Below are 24777 nucleotides of genomic sequence, written 5' to 3' on the forward strand. Positions count from 1 at the left end.
GCCGCGGGAACTTTGAATGTGGCTGGCGCGGTCCCCACAATGGCTGCATGACATGCTGTGCTCTCGGCGGCCTTGATTCGCTCTTGGTGCAGCTGACTCCGATTATGCAGGAATGCTTCTTCAAAATAAGTCGTGCCTACTTTTATTCATTGTTAAAAAAACCGTTCTTTACGCGACTGAGCTCTACCCTTACCCTACGCGCCCTACCCTCTAGCGCTCAGTACTTGCGAGAGTGTTCAGTGTAGCGGCTGATGTCTTCACGAGGAAACGTTGCGAGATCAGCGAAGACAACTTTGAAAAACACTTATGTTGAAAATTAGCGCGTAAACAGTTTTCCAAGCAAGAGCACTAGTTTGTTGCAATTTGAACGAGTTTCTGTTACATTTTGCAGAAATAGTAGTCGATTACTGTTCTGAAATTATTGCTTTAGTGGCGCTCTAATTGACTGCTGTCACCGGCACATTTTAGATGGAGTAATTGTAATTGTAATCGGTTACTCTTTTTCTGTAACCTAGCTCTTTCCCTTGCCTGTTTCAGCGGTTCTGAATAGATGGTGTATCAGCGTGGTGTAGGGGACATCTTCACGTCATCCTGAACTGTTACTATCAGAAGCATTTCTGGTGTAGGAGTTGATCTATGGATTACCGAAAAGTGTAGGGCACTTGAAAACCGCAGGCAATGCCCCCCTTCCTCCTCCCACCCTGGGGGAGGAGGGGGGGGATCTTGGCTGCCGGGATCGATGACTGTCTCTGTAATTATATTGTCGGACAGTCCACCCATTTATAGGTTTATAGGCACCGACTGTAAATAGAAGTGTTGTTATGGGTTACAGTCAAAATATATATGAATGTAATCTTAACCTACATGAAAAAATCGCACTTGAAGAAGCCATATTTTTTTGTTCGATCGATAAAAAAATTGTGCTAATAAGTACCTCAATTCCTTCCTGCCGCTCCTATCCACACCAAGAAATCGATGGTCACATCATGAAGTGTAGTTAATAATTTTGTTCTGAAACGTGAAATGTCATCTTCATCTCGATTCGACTGCGTGTGGCCTGGGAGGCGCTAACAGACTCCGCAGAAGACTTTTCCAAACACACAGCAACATGATGTGAATAGCTGTGACGGTGCTCATCCATCTGAACGTACTTATTTTTCGTCCGGCCGTAGTTATCGTTAGCCCATTTTCTCATAGCATGCGTCCAGTATAGCGGAATGCCTCACCGCGGTGGCTCAGTGTTTAGGGGACTCGATCGCTGGTCGCGAGATCAAATACAGGCGTGCCTGGCGGGATGGAGACAAAAAGTAAGGTGCCCTTGTCCTGTACGCTGTCAGTGTGCACTAAAGAACCCCAGGTGGTCGAAATTTCCTGAACCCCCCACTAAAGCGTCTGTCATATAGTCTGAGTCACTTTGGGGAGTTAAACACCATAAACCGAACTATTAGTGACCTTATTTCACTGAGAAAAATAAAGAACGTTTACGTAATAAGAAAGAACAGAAATGTAATAAGACATTATGTAATCCCAAAGAGTTTCTGATATAATTGGTGCGCTGTTCAAGAATGAGCTCCGAGTCAATTCGTGAAATCGGTCATGATGGAAGAAATGGCCTCTACTTGGAGATTCACGAATAAAATAACCTCCCTCCGCAAGGCCCCAGATGGACGTGCGTGGTCACAATTTTCATGTCCGTCGCTAGACTGAATTCAAAGGGGCACTGAGGACAATACCATTCAATTAACGTCTTTAATAGTAACTACACTGTAGAAAATTTTTGCTGAAAAATACAGAAATTTTCTGGCAGCTGTCCTGCCAGAAATTTTCTGTTCTGCTTTGTTTTCTGTTTTTAATTTTTTTTTGATAATTTTACAGTTTTTTATGTTTACAACTAATAGAAAAGTTTTGTAAAAGGACAGAAATTTTCTATTCTACACAGATTTGTTTTTTCTTTTGTCTCATTTAAAAGAATAATACAAATATACCTTTTTGTACTTGTCTTTCATTTCACATGTTTTTCTGCCTATAACAACCATAAATTTGAGTTAAGCGCCTATTTCTTCAATGAACACCATTTTAAAGGCGAAAGTCTTGCTAACTCCATCTCACGAATATCTCTCGGCGCTGGCAGTACTCGATGGCACCCATAAAGTCGACCGCGCAACAGCCGTTGTCTAGCCACTGAAAAGAGGCAGGTGGAAAAATTCATAACAGATACCACTGCAGCAAGGAGCCAATCAACAACGGACCTCAGTGTGGCGCCACTAATTATCTTCACTCGAATCGAAATTGCTAAGCAGCTGATCGTCGGACAGCGCCTTCTGGGTTGCCATACTATTTCGCTTTCTATTCAGCATTCACCTGCATATATCCTAGTAAAAATCAGTTTACGCACAGAACAGACGACAAAAATATATCGAATTGTTTGCCTTCCAATCAAGCTTTCGGCTGGAAAACAAAACAAAAAAAAACTTTCTTTCGTTAACGTATTTCAGTCAATAAAGTAGAACAGATGTTCTCTGTACGGGGACAGAAATTTTCTATAAAGATACCTATAATTTCACACACATTTTTTTGCAGTGCAGCATACTATTCGATTGTGGGTATGTTAACGTTTCTCTAGCAGCAAAAATGACATTTATTGCACAGAAAATTGAGTTTGTGAAATGTTACTAAAAATTAGAAACAGTGTCATCATCTTCTTAATTGTTACCAATCCTCTTGATTCCTACCAAGGTTCACTCTATACATTTGCAGAATCGACATTGGTTTCACACGCATTCATGTGCGGGTTTGGCCCTTTTTCAAATCACTCTTGTTGATTAATCCGCTCATGAGACCACCACGTTTTGCACCGCTTTTGCCAAAAGCTAGCAGAAGTTGTGGTTTTTCTAAAGTTAAAAAGGTCATGAGATCTGAGGACGGGGATTCTTCTTACCTTGTAAAGATTTGTAAGGCTTGGAAGGTGGCTTAAGCGTTTCGCTGGACACTTTAAAAGAAACCATGCGGTCTGGTTATTCTTGACAAATACGCTATGTGGTGTACTCCTGCAGTGAGTTAGGTGCCAGTTCTTGAAAAAATTGGTTTAGCAAGCCTCCAATCTCTTTCGTCCTTGTCCTCCGGACCGTTTTTCATTAGTGCTAAATTCTTTCCCAGTATTATATATTTGCCACAATCTTTGGGCCTCTCGGAATTCCTGTTTCACCACCGATAATGGTACTACGTAGGATTCGGAATTTGTTTTGTGGAAAGTAATCATTTAGGTGGTCAGTAAAGCTACATATCAGCTTTATCTGTTGTATTAAATCGATAATATTTTTGGTAGAATTATTGACGTTAGATAACCAAATTGAACTGCAGAGTGCTTGAACCTTGATTTACTTGTACGGGCATTCGCTTTTAGCAGTCTTTCTGTGCCCGCCGTACTCCCAGATTAAAATTGCAGAGTAATATCTCACAATGAACGTGTTCCATTACATAGCTGAGCAGATCTGCGGCGTTGCTCTAAATAGGAAAGCGTCACACGTGGCGGGCCTTGAGGATCGAATTCACTAGCTCCGTCCTAAGGGCAGTATCGATATTTTCATTCATTTCTTTACGTACATTAGGGGCTGTTTAGTTATCTGCGTTTCCAAGTTGGCCAAACCGCGAATCTTCCCCATCTCTCACGTTTGACGGGAGTGAAGCGAAAGGTTTAATTCACTTGGGTCTGAGAGAGCTCCATACTCTTCTTCCATAGTCCTTCGTTTCAATGTGCATTTCTGCGATATAGACAGTACTTGCGATTATATCCTCGCTCCGTCCCTTTCACTCTCTTCAGCGTTGTCGCCTGTTGCCATTATGTTATTTCCCAAGGATACTGGTGGAGCCGCCGCGTCGCCACTCGTTCTCTGTAGCCTCCAGCCAAGGAAGGCCACGGTTTAACTGTTGTTTAATATCAGTTCTCGAACGAGGTTAGTTCGGTGAATATAACGCTCTCGCCGATAACGTTTCTTTTCCGAATCAAGCCTAAGCTGGCGCAACTGAAACCATGGTCGAGCTTCCGTATACCGACGAGGATTACGTGAAAGGGCCGGGCGTGGCAGTACAATCTTAGTGAACCGTAAGAAAAGCCGAGGTCAGATTAACGCTAGCCTCGGCGTAATGCCCGCAGAGAACGTGCTGAGCCACTGCATGGTAAGTACTACAAGGACCTCGCATCAAAAAGCGTGCATACTCGCTCCCAGCGCTCGGTGCGAGGCCACGAAGTGCAGTACCAACGTTATGGTAAGACGCGTATATAGGGTTCGAGAAGTAATCGCTCGTGCTTGAGGAACGATTAAGATCGGCCGCCTAAAAATGCTGCGTGCTGTAATAGTCCTCTTAATGCTATTGCGTGTCTCGAATCCGTTTTGAGACGCTCTAATCTGGCGAATAAATTGAGCTTGCATGTTCGCGGCCGACCTGTGCACGGGATTAACACGCCATCATGTGGTTGCGTGTTGGCGGGAATGCCGGAAGTCGCCCGTCGCATTAGGCAAATGAAAGCGAGCTTCACGGCCTGGGGGCAGTGGGCGATAAGCGATCGACGATTATGCGCGAACTGCATGCGGCTGGCTGCGGCTGTGCGGGCGCGTCCATTGTTCGGTGATTGCCCTTTGTGGCCTATGCTGCTTACGGGACACGAAAGTAGCTTAGAAAAATGCCAGCGAAGGATTTACTGTTTCTTTTTTTTTTCATATATGTTGCGCTACTCAAAATAGATAATAGATGTCACACTGTGCTATTACCTCCCTTATGCTAATGGCTAACGCTCTTATTAATTTGTAAGAACAAGGTAACTTTGTGGCAACTTGGTATACTTACCATAAGGACCGAAATGAGAGCACAATTACGTGGTATGTGACGTATATAAGTGACCCGAGCCGGGGTGGTGCAGTGGTAGGACGCCCGACTACTGTGCCGGAGTACCCGGGTTCGAGCCCGACCTCGGCGGCTGCGTTTCGATGTGGGTGAAACGAAGTGGCGTCCGTGTGCTGTGCGATGTTAGCACACGTTAAAGATCCCCAGGTGGTCGAAGTTACTCCGTAGCCCTCCAATACGGCTCCTCTTTCTCTCTTTCCATTTTCACTCCCACCTTCATTCCTTCCCTTACGATGCGGTTCAGGTGTCCACAGAAAACAAGTGAGACAGTTACCGCGCCTTTCCCTTCCTATAAATCATCAATCAATCAATCAGCGACACATGGCCTATTGAGACGACGATGCAGGACCCCGAATTTATTTAGGCCATCCGGAATTCTGTAACATGCGCTTAATTTGTACAGCACACAAGAGTTTTTGCACTTCACCTCCATCAAAATATGACTTCCAATGCTGGCTCTGAACCCGCAATCTTGTCATCAGCATCCGAAATCCAAAGCTAGTGAGCGACCGCTATGGGTTGGGAGCACGGCTACGGGCTTGACGTTAATTTCATCATAACACATTAACGTCACATGACCACCGAACGTTCGTGGCATGCGTTTTGAACCCTTCTGTGAGAGCGCTCTGTATAGCAGTTTTCGTTTTACAAACGGACGGCCCGAATACGTTCAAAACTAACCACAGGCTAACCACACCTTTTTTAATGCCAGTGAGCAAAGCTTAGACCCCTAAGTAAGGGTCAAGATGTTTCAATTCCAACAACGACGTGCTCGATGCACTACAATGTGTATCGAAAATGTTAAAGCTGCATGACGAAAACCGCTCGTTACGTGTGATGTGATCGTATCGAAAGTTTGACGTTTTCGGCGCTGTGTAACATCCGATGCATCATTTGTTTTTCTCTGACCTGTTCGGAAGTGTCTGCAGTGTCCATGGGCGTTCGGCGAGCAGCAACGCCATCCATGTGAGCTAGTTCGGTCTGTTTATTCCTCGCGACGCGTCATATTCTTATACACAATTCCCTCCTTTTTCAATGTACTTGTACATTGCCACCTCGTACATACGAAGAGAGCCAACAGCCACTGAAACCAGGGAAAGCATGGAGACAGATTTTTTTTCGAGGGTGGGGGGGGGGGGGGGGGTAGGTAATTATTGTATAATGAGGCAATTATGCGGATAATTGATTGTAAAAAATATGATCAAGAGCTCGAACCTCACCGGCTGCACGTGGGAGTCGAGAGACCCGGATGAACTGTAACCAGAAGAGGGCAAATACGGGCTGGTTGGTACACGAAACACAGCGCACGTGTCTGTCGTTCACGTGTTTCGTCTCTCCTAGCGCTGTTTTACTCGATTGACTTTAACCGCTTAGAGTTTCTTTTTTCTTTTTCTGCGCCCAGTGACCACGCACAGCGAACAGGCGCCTTTTTACATGCGCGCCTCCAAAATAACGGGGTCGCTGCATCCGAGACTCGCTTATATGTCTTGGGTTAGGAACTGAACGCCCTATCCAGTAAGCCACCACAGTGGCCACAAAAAAAGCTAACTTTGAGAAAGCTTGAATGTAGGAGTTATTAGGGCTCATAAGCAACGAGTAAGTGATTAGTACCGTGATAGTCGTGGACGTGGAGATTCACGTGCAAGCATTGTAAGCTTGTTTAAATAACAAACCACCGTAAGCACTATCGCGTCCGGTATCTAAGAAAATGGCGGTCCATTTTTATGACTGCGAGCTAAATGCCATATAGGTGCGGTAGCATATTTAGACTTTGTTTAGCCTTGTTTACCTTGGCTTTGTTTATCTTTGGGCTTTACTACCCACATTAAACCTTGCGTATCTCATGGTCGGCGGTTGTGATTTTCACAGCACTTCAGCACATGCCGAGGTATTCACGAGAGCCAGCGAAAGCTCGACGAGATATCTGCCAGCCGCAGCTTCCGTCAAGCACTCTCTTTCTACCGGTTGCAGTAATTGGAGCGACACCAACTCACCCCCATTGGCTGCAGTTGGTGCAACGCTCCTCCCTCCGACTAGCTGTCTGTGATGTAAAGCCAGCTCACTTCTATTGTTTGCAGCTGGTTCAGCGCCCCTCTTCATTGGCTGCCTCTGACGTGAGTTTCTCCATTGGATGCAGCTGGCGTGAAGTTGTCCCCACCCTCCTCACCTGCTACTCACGTCATAAAACTCGCTGACCAATCCCTGCTCAGGCATGTCACCTGTCGTCTGCCACCTGACACCTGTCAGGGGCATACTCGGGAGTTTTCACTACGGGGCTGCACCTGGACATAACTGCTTCTTCGCCAGTGACATGTTAAGCGCTGGTGCACTAAAATGCATTGACGTGACGCTCTGCGCCGCCCTTTGAGATATTGTAATGAATACTGAGAGACAACCTTAGTAGTTTTTATTTTTAGAACGTATTACATATTTTACAGAAACGACCAGCGTGTAAAAAGAAAGCAACGCAACAAGGTAACCGAAAATGCACAAAGTATATCACAAAACAGTACCAGGTGCTGCGAAATTAGCTGCAGTGGTCTTGAGAAAAAGAAAATAGAAAAGTAGACATGTGAGCTCCGTCTCTGACCTAATCTACAAGGTGGTAAAAAGGCATGCGCCGTTAGCACAGCTAACGTCATGCACGTGGCACGTGTGCCTCTTGTGTTATTCGATGGGATATGGTTGGATATGGAATCACATTGCCGGCATATGCATTCCTTAATACTGAGCAAATTACGGTTACCTCGTAGCAGTTTTTACTGCACTTTGGGTTATTTCAAAAACGATTTATTTTTATCCAAAGAAGGGCAGACCCAATCGATGACGTATAGGAAAGGAGACATATTTCGGCCGGTACAGGAAGGGGAAACCCTGCCCTGCAGGTGCAACTCCTCTACATAGGTCGACAGCCTTTGCACTCCGAGGAATGTTAGGCGAGGATGAAAATGTAGCATGGAAAGCTTTAACAAGTGTTGAGCTGCATTTTAAACATATTAATGTGCACAAAAGAGAAGCTCATCCTCTGTGGTCAGTGATCGTGAAGTGGTCAGAAGCAACATGTCAATTATATACGCGTGCAACATTATAAAAAAAAAAATGGATTCAGTTGCTCCAGCAGGTTCGAAATGCATAACCAAAGGTTGCTTGCTGTTGCGCCGCTATGCTCTGCAGAACCCGTATGAAGACCCGAAATGAACCTTATGACGACCACGTGTAAGAAATTAGCCTATTCTCTCCCCTTCTTTTTTTACAGAGAGGATCTCTGCAGGGTACAGTGTTTGTCCTCATACACTAAGAGGCGCCGTCCAAGACTGCGGGAGCAACCACCCGCTGGCAAGCAGCCAGGAGAAAAACAGCACGGCTATAGTGACAAGCAGTAGGAATTCGACGCTAGGCTTGGTAAGCAGTGCCTCCTTTCCATGGCTGACGGCGGTGAAGTCGGGTGCCGTAGAGAGAGCTCTACGGACGCGCTCTTCGTAGTTGAAGATGGCGTCCCGCGCACCTGGCCAGGAGTGAGGTCCTTGCAGGCGGTATTGGTAGGGCAGGCTGGGCCCGATCAGGAGCTTCAGTGCCAATTGCGGGTCTTTCAGGGCTAGAAGCGACAGATTTGGCTTGGCTCCGATCTCATTGGCCAGCTGGGAAAAGAAGCAACAGACGGTTACCACACCGAATGAACGATTTCAGCCAGACTAAATATAATTTTACGCTTCCTCAGCTAATTACATCGACAAACTGGATGAACAAAAAATATAAAGAAGAGCAGCACTAGTCAAGCGTTGCTACATACCAGTTCAGCAATCAGTGCGCATAAGCCAAGCCTAATTTTGCTTACGAAGGCTCATTACGTGTACGTTTCACCGTCGCACTTGTGTTTGACTCTGCTTAGACATCATATTTATGAATTGAAGTAATCATGACATCGACCTTTAATTTAGGCGTAAGCTATGTTTAGTCAGTCATAATTAAACTAATTACATAATTATACTTACAAAAAGTTAAATGTTTGCTGTGGGATATTGCCATGAACTAATAATATATATATATATATATATATATATATTGCTTTGCTGTTTGTTTGTTTGCTTTCAACACCTACTTGCATGCAGCGCACAGCACGACATTGTGCGCTTTGTTCATGTTCGGCGTCGCGAAACGCGGCTGTGTCGCTTTGTAGACCGGAATGCGCTGAGATTAGTCTCGAATAATTACAGGCAAGTACAACTGCTTCCGTATTATTCCACACTTTTCCACTATCCTTTAGCTGGCTTATATAGATATTCTTACGCCGGCTTTGAATTGAGCACACTGCCGAATACAACAAGCATTCGTAGTTCGGCGACCATTGAGCGCTTTGCGGCCATTGCCACCGCCGAGTTGCTTATTTATCGCCTAAGGAAGTGTCACCACCACCTGACAGTATTATTAAACTATCTTATAAGATTTAACCTTAGAAACTGCTATAAGCTATGTATGTGGGGCTTCAACATACATAGTCCGGCGAAATCGATCGTTCTATATGCTAAAAGTTCTGTAGCACTTAAAAGAAAGACGGGATCTAATATATTAAAATAAATTTATCATATTACTAATACATCAAAGTCATCAGATCGATCGGATCGAGTAAATCTGCCGCAGGGCGACGCAATCTTGATCGACTAGCGGAACACAACCGGCTCCGCCAAGAAACCCGACCGAGGTTCTCATGCGCGATCAATACCGGAAACTCGTCCTGGTATCCGTAAGCATGCTTTCGCTTGTTAATGACCAGCGATGCATGTGGCCCAGGTCAGTCCTATCAAGCACTCATCTTATAAAGTGAGCCCATTCTCATTTGCAAGGGTCAACAACCAGGGCCCCACAGGGATGGACACCTGGAATAAGTGCATGCTCTGGTATGTGTGCATATTTCTTCGTCTGAATAGTTGCGCGCGGTGGTGTCAATGTAGCGGGCGAATTTTGGACAATCTATAAAATGATTCAGGGTGTTTTTTTTTTTTAATTTAAATGAAAATCTAGAGGGAAACGTGCATTCTGCTATCATCATTGACGCAAGTATATCTGGGTTTCTTCAACCGCTTTCCGTATAATCAAGCAGAGAAATCTGGCTCCTTGATTGTACGCCGTTACCGGAATTTTAAACAAACGCCCAGTATTACATCTATGTCTCTCTCTCTCTCTCTCTCTCTCTCTCTCTCTCTCTCTCTCTCTCTCTCTCTCTCTCTCTCTCTCTCAAACACACACACACACACACACACACACACACACACACACACACACACACACACACACACACACACACACACACACACACACACACACACACACACACACACACACACACACACACACACACACACACACACACACACACACACACACACACACACACACACACACGCACACGCACGCACACAAAGGCCAATGGGACCTGGCCTTTCCAGAAGTGCCAGCAGCTTATCTTCGTAGTGCTCGGGTTTCTGATAAAATATGCTGATTTGCAGCGAAATAAAAGGGAGGGTTTCAAAGCGGGACGAGTTGATCTGAAACTGCCAGTGCAACTCTCAGTCCAATCCAGGTCGACCAGTATATAGGACGCGCATTCACCGCCGCGGAGCATGAAAGTTTGCTCAGGATCGCCCACTGGAATTCATTATAGGATACTGCTCCGTATCTACCGACGAATGAGGCATGCCAATCCCAGCTGCGTGCATTTTTGCGTTCGACAGATCATAACTTTGTCAACGGTGATTTGTTTCGAGCGTTTTAGAACCTCTTCCATATATGTATTAAATTCTCTGACCTAAAGCACGGTTAAGGAGGTGGCTGGGTCAGTGACCTGAGGCACTGAATTATTAATTTTTTTTGGCTCTTCGTGCTATTCCGCGGCGCTTTACTGTGCACATGTTTGGTAACTAATGACGTGCGCTGATACACAATGCAGAAGCTGTGTATGAGAAGAATGGGCCCACACTTCTCGTTTCAGTTTCATTGGTGCGAATTTCAAACTGCTCACGCATTACCAATGCTCGGCTGTGGCCGAAGGTGGACATCATTTACACCTTTAAAAATTCGTCATACCATATTTATCGACACTCAAGTTGGAGGGAAAGTGCGTTTATCATGTAAGCAGGTATATGGCTCTATAATTATATTTATATTTGTCGCGGTTGTCTTGTGTTTGGAGCAAGTACTCATTCAGAATTTATCGAAGCAAATGGAGCGTCGAGGGAATCATTAATTTCGGTGCAAGATACAGAATCAGCCCACAAAGGCTGGGCATAGAATCAAGACAGCATGACACAGGAAGGCTCCATACTGAAGAACGGCCTAAAGTTTTCCCAGTGTATCGAAAAACTGCCGAGACAGTGAGCGCACGCGGAATCCTCCCCTCCTCCATCCCTCCTCCCACACGCCCACACCCACTTCCGTAAACAAACCACCTGCACGCACAGACGTGTGTCATCTTTTTTTCGTCCTTGTCATTTGCATCGTTGTCCTAATCAAATATATCAAACGCTCGACCGTCTAGCCACAGTGTTGTCCAACACGCGAAAAGACTCCTGATGCGACACATCAAATGCAACGTGACCTACACTCACAATGCCTTTCAGACGAATGAAGGTTAGGTTACAGCTTCGAAAGGCTTGTCCACGGTAGAAAAAAGAAAGCCCCCTCAAAGTTCCACAATAGATTCTATTTTCGTACATATATGTTAAAACGGTGGCGCTTAGGAGCAATGTAATTATTAACTTATTAGGAGTTCGTATGTTTCAATAGAGCAAAAATATTTTTTTACGCTTGCGTTTGGTGAAAATACCATACACTTTTGTAGTGATGCCGGACTTCTTGAGACTACTTTCGGCGAAGTGATGTCGCTTTGTATTTTTTTTTTTAATTACGGTGGAAGTCTGTATGTTTCAAACGTGCCGTCAGTTTTTTAGGCTCTAAATGAGGTTCGTGAGCGGAAGTCCCTTTTCATTGTGTAACTAGCAAAAAGAGAAATAGAAGCGCGAAAATAATCTTTCGTTAGAGTTAACAGTTATGAAAACTGGTCAACTTTTGCATTTTACGCTTTCGCTCATATCTTGCTATCATGACCAATCATCACGCTTAAGCGACCCTTTCTGGTGAATCTGTGCAATTGGCGCGGGAAAAAATATATGTAACGTACGTGTTTGGTTGCCGGAGGTTTAAACAAAGCTATGAAAGGCTTCATAGAAGAGGTTCTTCATGGAGACGAAGGTGAAGGTTTTCGAATGTCACAGACGAACACAGCGAGCGAACGCTTTCTCTCGTTACTCCCGCTAGGAAATTTCTTTACGCAGCTGCTGACACTCCTTATATCAGAAAACGTCTTATTGGACCACAAGCCAAGGTAAGCGATCCGCAAGTACTAGCTAGAACTGAATTATTCATTTTGAAGACACGGCACTTACACCAGAGAAAATCCCGCCGACGCTACACTTTTTTCACTCAGCAGTGTACAAAGGGATAAAACACCGTGATATCCTGTACACTTTATTGTTTGGAGGCTGATTACATTCGCAATAAGTAGATGCCCGACCTACTGACCTTATCAGTGCTGAACGCGTTCGTCAGTGTTGTTCGCCCGCGCTAATCGGAGCTGCCGACCGCGGTGACACATAATAAACAAACAAATAAACAAACAAAAAAACCTGCTTTTCTGTTTTTTTTTTCTTTTTTCTTTTTTTTTTTATATGCACCGAGAAGCAGCCCCAACGCACATGTTCAGGGTTTCCCGCCGCGCCGTCCTTGTCGCTTGTTTCTCGCTTCAGCAGCGGAACGCACAAAATCGCGCCCATTTCTTTCTTGCTTGTCTTTACTGTTATTTTTCGTGTACAGCTGCATGCACAGGCGGCTACGCGAGGAAACAAAAAGTGACACTGGGGATCGGACACGGGTTGCTGCGGCTCGACGGTGAGTGCTCTTGTACGAGGGGATGAAAGGAGCGTGATCATTATTCAGAGGCCAGGCGAGCAATGCCGATCGCCGCCGCCGCCACGGCGCCTCCCCGTTTCGAGGCCCCCCGCGAGCCGTGTCGGTGACAGGTGGTGGGCTAGCTCTGCGCGCTTCGCAGAGGTTGCTGACGCAGAATTTTTTTTTTTTTTTTAATACGGGGAAACACTTTTTTTCACTCATGAGCGCCGTGACAGGATCCCGTGAACGGAAGCTGTGAGCGAAATAAGAGAACAGATGTGATTGCATGCCTTATGTGATGTCATACCTAGGGACATTTGATCTAGGGACAAATCCGCAAATCTGGGGACAAATTTTTTCAACCCAAGGACAAAAAAAAAGTAGACCTAGGGAAGGTAGCCATCACGTCAATACGCCATGTCAATACATGTCAGAGTCCATTGACGGCTTCAACATAGGTACGATGGAATTCTAGATGTTCTAAATAAAGAACGGAAGCACATATGTCATGTATGGTGCACTGCGTGGTCAGTGACGTTCCCACAACGGGACAATTTCTGTAAAACGGGGTCGAACCGAAATTGGGATGAAGCCCCGAAAATAGGTTTGAAAGGCTTTCATTTCACCTTGCCGTTCGAAAGGATACTTAAGCCGCACACCTGAAATGTTTAAAAGCATCTTCCATATACTAGCGCGCTGGTTCCCGCTGGCCCTCAGGACTCCTCACTTAGACATGAGAGAATGAAGGCCTAATAACCAGAGTGAGAAAATTATGTCGACGTGAGAGCCTGTTGCGACGACCGGGGTCCTTATGTCAACGTCGGTACTTATGATCAGAGACTATGTACGCGAACAACAAATTTAAGGCATCAATATCCAGCTATCTTCGAATTATTATCAACCTATCAATAATTGCGTAAAATAAAAAGAACATTGAGATATTTCAACCTAAGAAAAAAATAAGTGAAACAATAATTCTTGTGAAATGGGTAGTATTTGGATGCGTCACACTTCTGTATGGGCAAAAAAATATTCGGGCATTGGTAAACATTTTCGTAGAGGTAATCATGTTTTTGCCTTTTTATTCGGTCTCATACGTAAATGCATGCATATATTCACAGGTTCCTATTCGCTTTTGTTTTGTCTACTTGCATATATGTTGGGTCTTCAAATTTGGTTGCTGTAGTGTGTTCGGAAGTGATCTATATGTAGTTGTCACTGCTGCCAAGGGTGGGACGGCCTCGCCAGGCGGAAATGACTTTAGCTGTCTTACTCAGGACAAGCTTTGTATATTTTGTCCCAAATAAACTTTTCTACTGCTACTACATCTGGAGATATCTCGCAAACGCGAGATTTTCGCCGTGAGTCAAGAAAGGCTTTAAAAGCCATGGAAAACTCCTCCATTCGCCAGTGTCCCTAGCGTATAGAATATGAAAGAGAACGCACACCAGGGCACATATCTGGCAAAAATGCATATACCCCATCTACGAGAAAACCCATGCCACAGCGCAACGAGAGCAGTGACGGTGAAACCAAATTTGAAGAGGCAAGGGGAAGCTGGAGACTAATATAAAAGCGAAACGCATAGTCAATGAATTTTGTTAGTGCAAATTTGGCGCACCACATTACTTTCGGTTTTTTTTTGGCGACAAATAATTAAAGGAAACAAAATTCTTTCAAGGCAGGCAACAACGATAAAAGTGGTATACAAACTTAGAACGAACTGCTCTAAAAAAAATAATAATAATAATTGGTTCATAGGATGGGAAAGGCACAGTATCTGTCATACACGCTCTGTGGACGCCACTTCGTTTCACCTCCATCGAAACGCGGCCGCCGTGGTCAGGTTCGAAACATATAATAACGTTACCAGCCGAAGCTATGTCTACTTTATGACATGAGGCGCGTAATATATTTTAACTATGGGTATAAATTTCGACCGGCCGAAGTTCTTTAACGGGCACAGAAACCGTTGTATACGGTATGCACGCGTTCATTTGTTTTTTGTATGTGAATTAAAATGAAAGAGCAACTCCTACAGCGTGCATTTATGTGAATAATGTATTTCCCATTCTGGTGCCACATGTAGTGATCGCTTTTCTTGGACTAAAAACTAAGTCGTAGAAGTTATTTTTTTGTTTTAATGGTGAAAATCCTTACTTGCCTGTGCATCTAAGAAATTGAAAGTACATAACTGCATTTATATGCAAGTCTATGCTTGGCGTGCATTCGGTTCGCCTTTGCGTATCCTAGTAAAAAAAGACGGAGGGTCTCCAAACACTTGGTTCAAACTGCTTAGGTGGCTTATAATTCGCCACAGGACTCGTACACTGCTTCGGACCTTAATGTCTGTGCGTCTTACATGTTCCTCCGTCTTTGTCCTTGTCCGGCTACGCGCTGCAAAAACTATGGAAAACCAACTAGACCGACAGCTTGTCCTCTTAATGTACCTGGTTGATAGTAAGGCTGTGCAACGAAAACGGTGTTATGCGCTTCTGTTGAAGATACATAACCTTCGGGGCTCTGTGGTACGCTGCATTTCACCCCTCACAAATATTCGGCGGAAAGTTTGACTGTTTTTAGAAAGAAGTGTCTATTGAAGTTTTGTAGCGACAGCTACACTGTGGGCTATTCAGCGGCGCATTTCGGGTAAGCTTTGCTAGTCACTACTGCGCATGAGCCGTAACCATGGCAACTAGTTGCTTCGAGCCAGAGAAGAAGGGAAGAGAGATAAGAGGGAGGAGAAGAAGAAAAAGCCGGTCAAATGGAACAAGAATATTCAGAAGCCGCCAAGAAGAAGAAGAAAAAGATAGAAGGGAAGAAAAAGACGTGAAAAGAGAGAAAAGGGAGGAGGAGAAGAAAAACAAACCCGTGCTTTCTAGACATCACCCGTATCTATCTAAATACTCCGCTCCTTGACCGTATATATTTAGTATTTGCAATGTACCCTGGCCAATCCCCCGCCGTGGGTATGTGCCATTTTGTCTGAGGACATCATCATCATCATTATCAAAAACTTTCTGTGCTCCCCAGTTCTTGGCCGATCCCACTGTGTGGGTATGTGTCATATGGTATAGCCGGGGCATCGGCGGCGAGAACGTTCGAGTCGGAGTTTGCGAGCAATCTGTTAGGTAGCTTTCACCACGGATATCCAGTCTTAATCGAGTTGAGTCGCCATCATTTTTTTTCTTGTTACGAACTAATTCTAACTCTAATTAGATCCGCTAGGCCCGTGACTAGAAAAAATGTTTTGCAATCGTGCTCTCGTGGAAGCAAAAAAAAAAAAAAAGTGTGCTTAGAGGCGACTACCGTATAGCAAGACAAAAATAAGGTCGCTCCGAAGCAATGCCCATATATCTAGTACGCCTCGTTGCGCCGTGTAATCACTTCTGTGCAAACTATTACACGTTCCATAATACTCGGCCGCTGGGCGTGTAATTTCCCACGGATTACCTAGCGATTACGAGCAGCCAACAGTGCGCTGGTAATGGTCTGTTATTAGATGCGTCTGGTCAGCGCTCGTCAGGGTACCAGAGCTCTGTTCTTCCTCTTCGCGGGTTTCAAGGGCTACCCGGAGTCAATGCAGAGCGCAAGCGTCTTATTTTATTGCTGTGCGAGCAAAGATAAACGGACAGGAACGCGCAGGACGCGATTGCTATCGAAGACGCTTTATTCGTCTACGTAACACGCCCCGCCGGGGTGACTCAATGGTTACGGCGCTCGACTACTGTTCCCAAGGACGCAGGATCGAATCCCGGCCTCGGCGGCAGCTTTTCTATGAGAGCGAAAAGCAAGGCGCCCGTGTGCTGTGCGATAATAGTGCACGTTAAAGAACCCCAGGTGGTCGAAATTTCCGGAGTCTTCCACTACGGCCTCTCATAGCCTGAGTTGCTTTGGGACCTTAAACCCCACAAAACCAAAGCAACCAACATACGCTAACAAGCAGGCCTGAATATTCGTACAGCGTTTGGTGCCGTTAGATAATCTCGCACAGAGGGAATTTCTTTATTATACCGCTATAATATATATATATATATATATATATATATATATATATATATATATATATATATATATATAGATCAATTAAGGGGAAATGAAGGTGCTCGTTATAATACATGAAAGAAACAAGCCAACAGTCGGCGAGGCCAAGGAAAGCGTTGGGAATGGTACTCTTATGTCTTTTCTTTTTTTTTTAATGTTTGCTTAGATAATCACAGAAATTAGTAATGTAATCTGTTTAGGGGAAAGATAATTAAACACAAAGTAGAAGAAAAAACAACGTGCCGATGGTGGGAACCGAACTCACGACATACAGACAGCATAAATACTCAAGCAAGTAGCAGGGGGGACAGCGGCCGATGTAGCTCAGTTGGAAGAGCCGTGGGTTCGGTTCCCACCATCGGCACGTTGTTTTTTCTTCTACTTTGTGTTTAATTATCTTTCCCCTAAACAGATTACATTACTAATTTCTGTGATTATCTAAGCAAACATTAAAAAAAAAGACAAAAGTACCATCCCCAACGCTTTCCTTGGCCTCGCCGACTGTTGGCTTCTTTCCTTCACACACACACACACACACACACACACACACACACACACACACACACACACACACACACACACACACACACACACACACACACACACACACACACACACACACACACACACACACACACACACACACACACACACACACACACACACACACACACACACACACACACACACACACACACACACACACACACACACACACACACGCACGCACGCACGCACGCACGCACGCACGCACGCACGCACGCACGCACGCACGCACGCACGCACGCACGCACGCACGCACGCACGCACGCACGCACGCACGCACGCACGCACGCACGCACGCACGCACGCACGCACGCACGCACACACACACACACACACACACACACACACACACACACACACACACACACACACACACACACACACACACACACACACACACACACACACACACACACACACACACACACACACACACACACACACACACACACACACACACACACACACACACACACACACACACACACACACACACACACACACACACACACACACACACACACACACACACACACCATACACACACCATACACACACCATACACACACCATACACACACCATACACACCATACATATATATATATATATATATATATATATATATATATATATATATATATATATATATATATATATATATATATATATATATATATATATATGATTAGAGAAATACGCTACAAAGCCGTACACCCGTACGGCGTGCCGCACGTGCCTGCTGTGCCCGTACTTTCGAAATGTATGCTGAAAGCTTTGCATTCCGTAGGCGGTCTGCAGACAGTGAGACTTTTTCAATGGTCGGACTACTTGTCATTCTTCGTGTCTTTTTGGCCAGGGCGGGGGACTGGACGGGGGAGTGGAGAACGGCGATGTCGCGTCGGGTTCGGCTGGCTGGGGAACCGGCAGGCGATGCGTCATCCCAGGAACCCACTGCCAATGCGCAAGACACAGGGAGCCGGAGCTCTGGGCCAGGATGATGAGTGATGATGACGTACCCCGAACCTCCAACCAAAATGTTACGGGGTGGCAAGTCGGTGAAGTAAAGAGACGGAGAATGACCGATGGCCATGGTAGATGGTAGATGGCAGACGAGCGCGCCTGCCCACGCCAGTGCCCGCTTCTTCATCGCCCGTAACAGTATCGGAAGTACTAGAGACTCACAAATAAAACAAGCTATAGGATGGTATTACTGCAGGCGGCGGAAGAAAAACATTTTTATTTATCAGCACATGTTATTTTCGTATCGCCACGAACTTTGTGGCTTCTCTGTGACCGAAGACGAAACGTCTTGAAACCCTTTCAAGCAAAGAAAATAACAAGAAGAATAAGGTTGGGATGGAGCGCATTTGGCAAGGATTCGCAGATTATGACTAGCAGCTTACCGGTATCGCTCAAGAGGAAAGTATACAACAGTTGCATCTTACCTGTACTCACCTATGGGGCTGAAATGTGGAGGCTAACGAAGAGGGTTTTACTTAAGTTGAGGACAACGCAGAAGGCTATCGAACGAAAATTGGTAGGGGTAACAATAAGAGGTAGGAAGCGTGCAGAGTGGGTCAGAGAAATAACTCAAGTTACTGACATTCTAGTGGAAATCAAGAATAAGAAATGGGCATGGGCAGGACATGTAGTGCGAAGAGAGGATAACCGATGGCCGCTTAGGGTAACAAACTGGATTCCAAGGGAAAGAAAGCGTAGCAGGGGGCAGCAGGAATTTAGGTGGGTGGATAAGGTTAAGAAGTTCGCAGGGGTCAAGTGGATGCAGTTAGCACAGAACCGGGTTAATTGGGGAAATATGGGAGAGGCCTTCGCCCTGCAGTGGATATAGTCGGGCTACTGCTGCTGATGATGATGATGACATGTACAGCCTCGTCCACTTCTAGCTAGAACACGGTCACTGCTTTCAAGGTGTCATTGCATCCGACCCGGCCACGCAGTAATCTAAAGTGGCTGACCATGTGAAACAGCACATCCGTGTCTCTGTGTGCTTGCATCGCTTTGCATCGATATCTGCCTGCGTCAGATACAATGTTGCTTTAAAAGCAGTGACCGTGTTCTAGCTAGAAGTGGACGACCCTGTACATACACTGTCGAGGCTATCCTTTTCCAAGCTCCCTTGAGTAGAGTTGCATACTAAAGGGGTTTCACCGGAAGTCTTGTGAGGGCTAGGTGCTGATCTCGTGAATTCTGAGGCGCTTAAAAGTAAGGCAAAACGATATAAAAACAAATGCGGCTTAAGTTGAATTACTTAATTAATCCTAGCGAATTAGCAATCATCTCTCCGCGGCGTATAGTTCTCGAGCTGTATAAGGAAAGGAAAGTGTTCTTATCACTCTCAAGCATCCAATGTTTCCAAACTCATACGCAGTGTTTCCTTTTATTTTATACAGATTTTTGAAGAAGATACCATAGCAGCTACAGGACATCGTTTTGGATCTTATGTTACCTGGTTCCGAGTGTGTTTGTTGAATCGTGTTTGTAAGTATAGTACTTGAGTATGTGCTTACAGATGTATTGAAATCGCTGCAGTTGGTTAAGAAGCACCCTGTATAATGAAACATGGAGGGGCTCTCGGCCTTCGCCGTTACACTCAAGAGGCCTTATAATCACGAAAATTCGTGAGTGAGATAGATGGCATAAGAGACAAGCACATGCGCATGGTGCGTGCGTCCAATCGCTCTCCGCGGAGGATAATTACCGGCGTTATTGAATATTTCCTCGACGGCCTCTAAGATAGAATGTCATTGACATTTGAACTTCGAGGATATAATACCTAAGCTCATGCAGAAAAAAAAAAAAAAAAAAAAAGCCTACCTCGTATGCCTCTGCATGCATGCATGCATAGAGAAAGGGTTTCACAACGTTTCGTCTTCGGTCACAGAGAAGCCAAAAAGCTCGTGGCGATGCGGAAAATTTGGCGACCTTATACGCATATGCATCGAGCGCGGTGTCCTCGAGGAAGGAAAAGACAGCGGGGCATTCCAATTCGAACGATCAATAGTGTTTTCGATAGCTCCGGATTTCGACGGAAATGTTTGCATAGGATGCCGCCTTTCTTCGCTCGTGCTTGCATGTTTTGTACGAACAGGAAAAAGAAACACTACCCTGGAACGTTTTGGCTAGCCGGAGTATATGCAGAGCTGAAGTGGCTATAATAACAAGATCTGTCCTAATCCCTGCGCCCCTTGAATTCGCTCTGGTGTGAAGTTAAACTTGATTGACTGATTTATTGATCAATTATCAGTTGCGCGTTCTGCCGCCTGATATTTAACGGATTCGTCTTGTGAAGACAAAGGTAAGTACATGTAAAGAAGTCTGCTGCGTAATGTTTTCAGCGCGTAAATGTTGAGCCCAGATGCCATCACTCCCACATATACGGCGCGGCTCGACTGTCCACGGGTAGAAAGCGAAGCGAATAAAAATTTATGCAACAAGCTTACAAAGTTTTTCGCGCAATGCACTAAATTCTGCGAGACCTGAGACATGACCTTTTGGGACTGTTTCGCAGCTACTACCGCCTTTCCCAGCTTGCTGCGAGGGCATCCGAAGGCTCCGGTGCTGGGAGTTTCCTTGTCCGCGCGGAGACAGGGGCTACGCGGCAGCATATATGGAACGTGACTGTAAACAGTGAAATAAAATTATGGGCACCTAAACTTCGATTTTAAAAGCATGACGCGATAGCGTAGACTACGACCCAACGCGTAAAGCCCCACTTAGCCAAACAGCATGAACTTGTCACCGATGAAGCGTGTATGTGTGCGAGCGTGGTGCACGGCTTGGGAATTGAAACTTGGCCGTAAAAAGAAAAATCTACCAAAACAGCTCGGTTGCGGCGACTGATGAAATTTATGAATTGCGTAATTCATTGTTGCCAAAAGAATGCCAAAAGAAACCTTTGATAAACACCTGAGCAGAAAACATTTTGTAATGTACGCCGACGCAGCGAGGTACAAATGCAGAGAGACGACCGCAGCCGCGGTCACTGACTCGCGAGAAGCTCATGTACGGAACAACTATATGAACCAAATGCATCCAGATGGCGGAAGAGGTGGCAATAGCCCTAACATTCTTGGAAGCAAACTAAAGACAACACAATTGCTGTATAGTCCTGGACTCGATTGTTTCGGTCCCCGATGCTGGGGTGGAGGATAACACCAGACTAGATGCCGTCGTCCGAGGTTTCACTATAGCCGGGCGGCGGAGCCATCGGTAGAGCCTTTCACAACACCAGAAACTACGGGGAAACAGTACGGGCGTGTAGGGAGAGGCGTAGAAAGTACGCACTTCCACATGGCACACCAAGCCGAGAGCAAGCCACTACGCTTTGGCGCCTATACAAGCAAACATATATCCGAACAGAGCACTATACTGCAAGATATGGCCAACATGATAGAAACGCGAATGTGCCTGGTGCGGAGACACTGTTGCACTATACCACACAACATGGGGATGTAGGGCTAGCCCAATAATGCCTAAAATAGATAGCCCTAGTCTTGAGCAGTGGGAGGACCTTCTAGCCGACTCGGACGCGCAGCATCTGCTCATGCTGGTGTAGCGAGCCAGAGCCGCAGTTACTTGGCCAACGGACTCCTGGATCAAGGACTGCCGACTATTGCTCCTCACTAACTCTTTCCTAACCCGCTACCCTTAACTCCAAATTTCCCCCAATAAATTTTATCAATCAATCAATCAATCAATCAATCAATCAATCAGTCGCTTATTTCTATGCGTGTCCATGACTATGGCAACCTCATAGTTACGTCATGCCGGCCTTCGGCTGCGCGCACGGAAAACGAGTGGCAGGAAGTATGGTATCTGCAGAACCAGTTTGATGGTGATATACTGCGCCACGGCCTTTGGTAGTGGCTGTGACGGGCGGGCATTTAAAATAATGAAGGTCATCAGAAGCGAAGAAACCCCAGGCATACCTCATCCATGTAGTCGATCCAGTCCACCTGAATCGTGTGCCGGGGCTCTTGGTAGTAGCGTCGCCGTACGTGATCCTGGTACTCGTTTACCTGCGGAATGCGGATGTACTACGTTGTCACTCAGGTTCAAAGGATATTGCGCTCTCTCAGATTACAGGAGTGCGTAGCTCCGCCATATGCAATTAGCTGGCCGGCCTCACAAGCCATCTGCTGTAGCGAATTAAACGCCGGAAGACTCCCTCAGTGCTATGGCATCACACTCAAATAAGTATCATTGCCCTAAATAGGGTTTATTTTTATTGTTCGCTTTCTCGAATCTTTGAATTTGTCCTGTACGAAAAGAGCCCATTGTCTTCGAATGATGAGAAATTAAAACTGTATATCGATTTAAAGCATGCAGTTAAACGAACTCGTAACAATGCTTGTCCCCCCCCCCCTGCACACACACAAACACACATTTTTCCGTTCCCACGTAATACCCTTGGGTCTTCACTGCATTAGTGTGAAATATTTCCACTCAAACGCGGCACTTCTATGATCCTCTGTCTGATTTTATCGGAGACAAACAAAATCAGCCTTACAGTACCAAAGCAGTTGGACATTTGGACATGTCATACCAGCTTATACTCTCGTCGCCTAAGGCAGGGAGGGTAGGAATAGGTGCTCTGAAGCCTCATATTGCGTAGCCTCACACACACACACGCACACACACACTCACTCACTCAAGGGTACGCACGCACATACACACACTCAAGGGTGCGCACGCGCGCGCACACACGCGCACACTCACTCACTCAAGGGTACGCTCACGCACGCACACACACACGCGCGTACACTCACTTAAAGGTACACACACACACACACACACACACACACGCACACACACACACACACGCACGCACGCACGCACGCACGCACGCACGCACGCACGCACACACACACACACACACACACACACACACACACGCACACACACACACACGCACACACGTTCACTCACTCAAGGGTACGCACACTCACTCACTCAAGGGTAGGCACACTCACTCACTCAAGGGTAGGCACGCACACAAGGCCACGCACACATGCGCACAAGAACGCGTAATTTGCATTATTCAACTGATTCACCGCGGTTGAAATATTAACGGCCTGTTGCTCCAGATTCCGTGACGTATGAAGCAATGCAGTGCTTTCAACCGCATGTATCGAACTATTTACGACGCACTAGCTTTCAGTGTGCCTAATATGTAGCCCCATTCGGTTGTCTGCAACAACGAAGAATAGGTTGAGATTCTCTGTGTATAGAGATCTATCATTTCACTCAGGTGTGATGACATATTTGTTTAACGAAACGTTCCGCTTTGTTGACCCCCTCGGAGATCGATGACTCAAGTGGATAAGCTCTAACCGTGCTACCCCATTCAGTGCGTGTACTCGTTAACACTTCCTAGCTGAGGACGGTCAGTGGAACGTTATTATCTAACAGGAAGTGTGCGAGGTCTGCATGGGGATAGCCAGTGCCCCGTGTCAGCACACGATTTGAGGATAAGAGAAAATAATAATCGAAAGTGAGCGTAGACTGAGTGCCCGCCTTTGATACGAGTCCGTTAGAGTTCTTGGTTGAGGAAGTGATCGTGCCTGCCGTCAGAAGCCGCGACGTATCAACTTTGCTTTTTTCAGTACACCTCTTGAAGTTTCTTTGTCATGCGCTGCGTTGTGGTTTAGTGGTTTCGCTAAGAGGTGGTTAAGCCGCTACTTTTCATATGCACGGATCAATACATAGCTGGCCAATGCTGCAATAAGCGCAGCAGTAGCAGCAGCAGCCGGTTATCACTCATTCAGTCTCCTTCATTCCCTCAATCGATTCATTCATTTGTTCTAAAATGTTGGAGACATTTAAACTCCTCTTTTAAATCATGACGGGATAGTGGTAATGGCTGCCAATGGTTCCACATTCACTTACATGCACTTTACGACTCGATACTAATCCCTTACTTTGTGCCTCCGTTATCTCATACCTCCTCATTGGGATAGAGCCTTCAGCTGTCGCTTTATGACTACTATCACATCAGTGCCCGGCCAAGTGACCTGTCAACTACCCCCAGCCAAAGACGTGTCCGTGAGTTTTCGCTCACGACGCTGATGCCAGTTTTTCTCGAGAGGTGGGTCTTCAGCGCTACCGCGTCGAAACTGTACCAGTTACCACATTAGGACAACCAGCAAACGTCGCCACGAACGGTATGATACGGGATTTTGTTTGCTTTTTTTCGGAAAGAGCCCAAGGTGATTTCTCGTGCTGTGTGGGGCGAGGAGTTGGATGAAATATTCCTAACAAGAGAACTGACATGCGAAAAGGGAAGAGGTAATTTAAAAGCTTACCAGGAACTTCATTTTCCG

The 24777-nt window shown here is 45.7% G+C and overlaps 1 protein-coding gene and 1 long non-coding RNA gene across 2 annotated transcripts in view; one reads left to right on the top strand and one right to left on the bottom strand.

Annotated features, from left to right (window-relative positions):
• The window catches only part of LOC146208225 (uncharacterized), a 116639-nt gene that overhangs the window by 23132 nt on the left and 68730 nt on the right, over window positions 1-24777 (top strand). The window contains exon 2 of the long non-coding RNA XR_014704668.1: window positions 8159-8304. This is a non-coding gene — a long non-coding RNA (uncharacterized LOC146208225). The remainder of the gene's footprint in view (window positions 1-8158; window positions 8305-24777) is intronic.
• The window catches only part of LOC146208226 (flavin-containing monooxygenase 5-like), a 70978-nt gene continuing 54390 nt past the window's right edge, over window positions 8190-24777 (bottom strand). Inside the window, exons 5-6 of the mRNA XM_084592055.1 lie at window positions 22384-22473; window positions 8190-8540 (exon numbers count right to left, since the gene is read on the bottom strand). Of these exons, the coding sequence (XP_084448181.1) occupies window positions 8190-8540; window positions 22384-22473 (441 nt within the window). The remainder of the gene's footprint in view (window positions 8541-22383; window positions 22474-24777) is intronic.

This window comes from Amblyomma maculatum, chromosome 1, assembly GCF_055883805.1.
Source record: "Amblyomma maculatum isolate TAMU_Amacu chromosome 1, ASM5588380v1, whole genome shotgun sequence".
Taxonomy (NCBI): Eukaryota; Metazoa; Arthropoda; class Arachnida; order Ixodida; family Ixodidae; genus Amblyomma; species Amblyomma maculatum.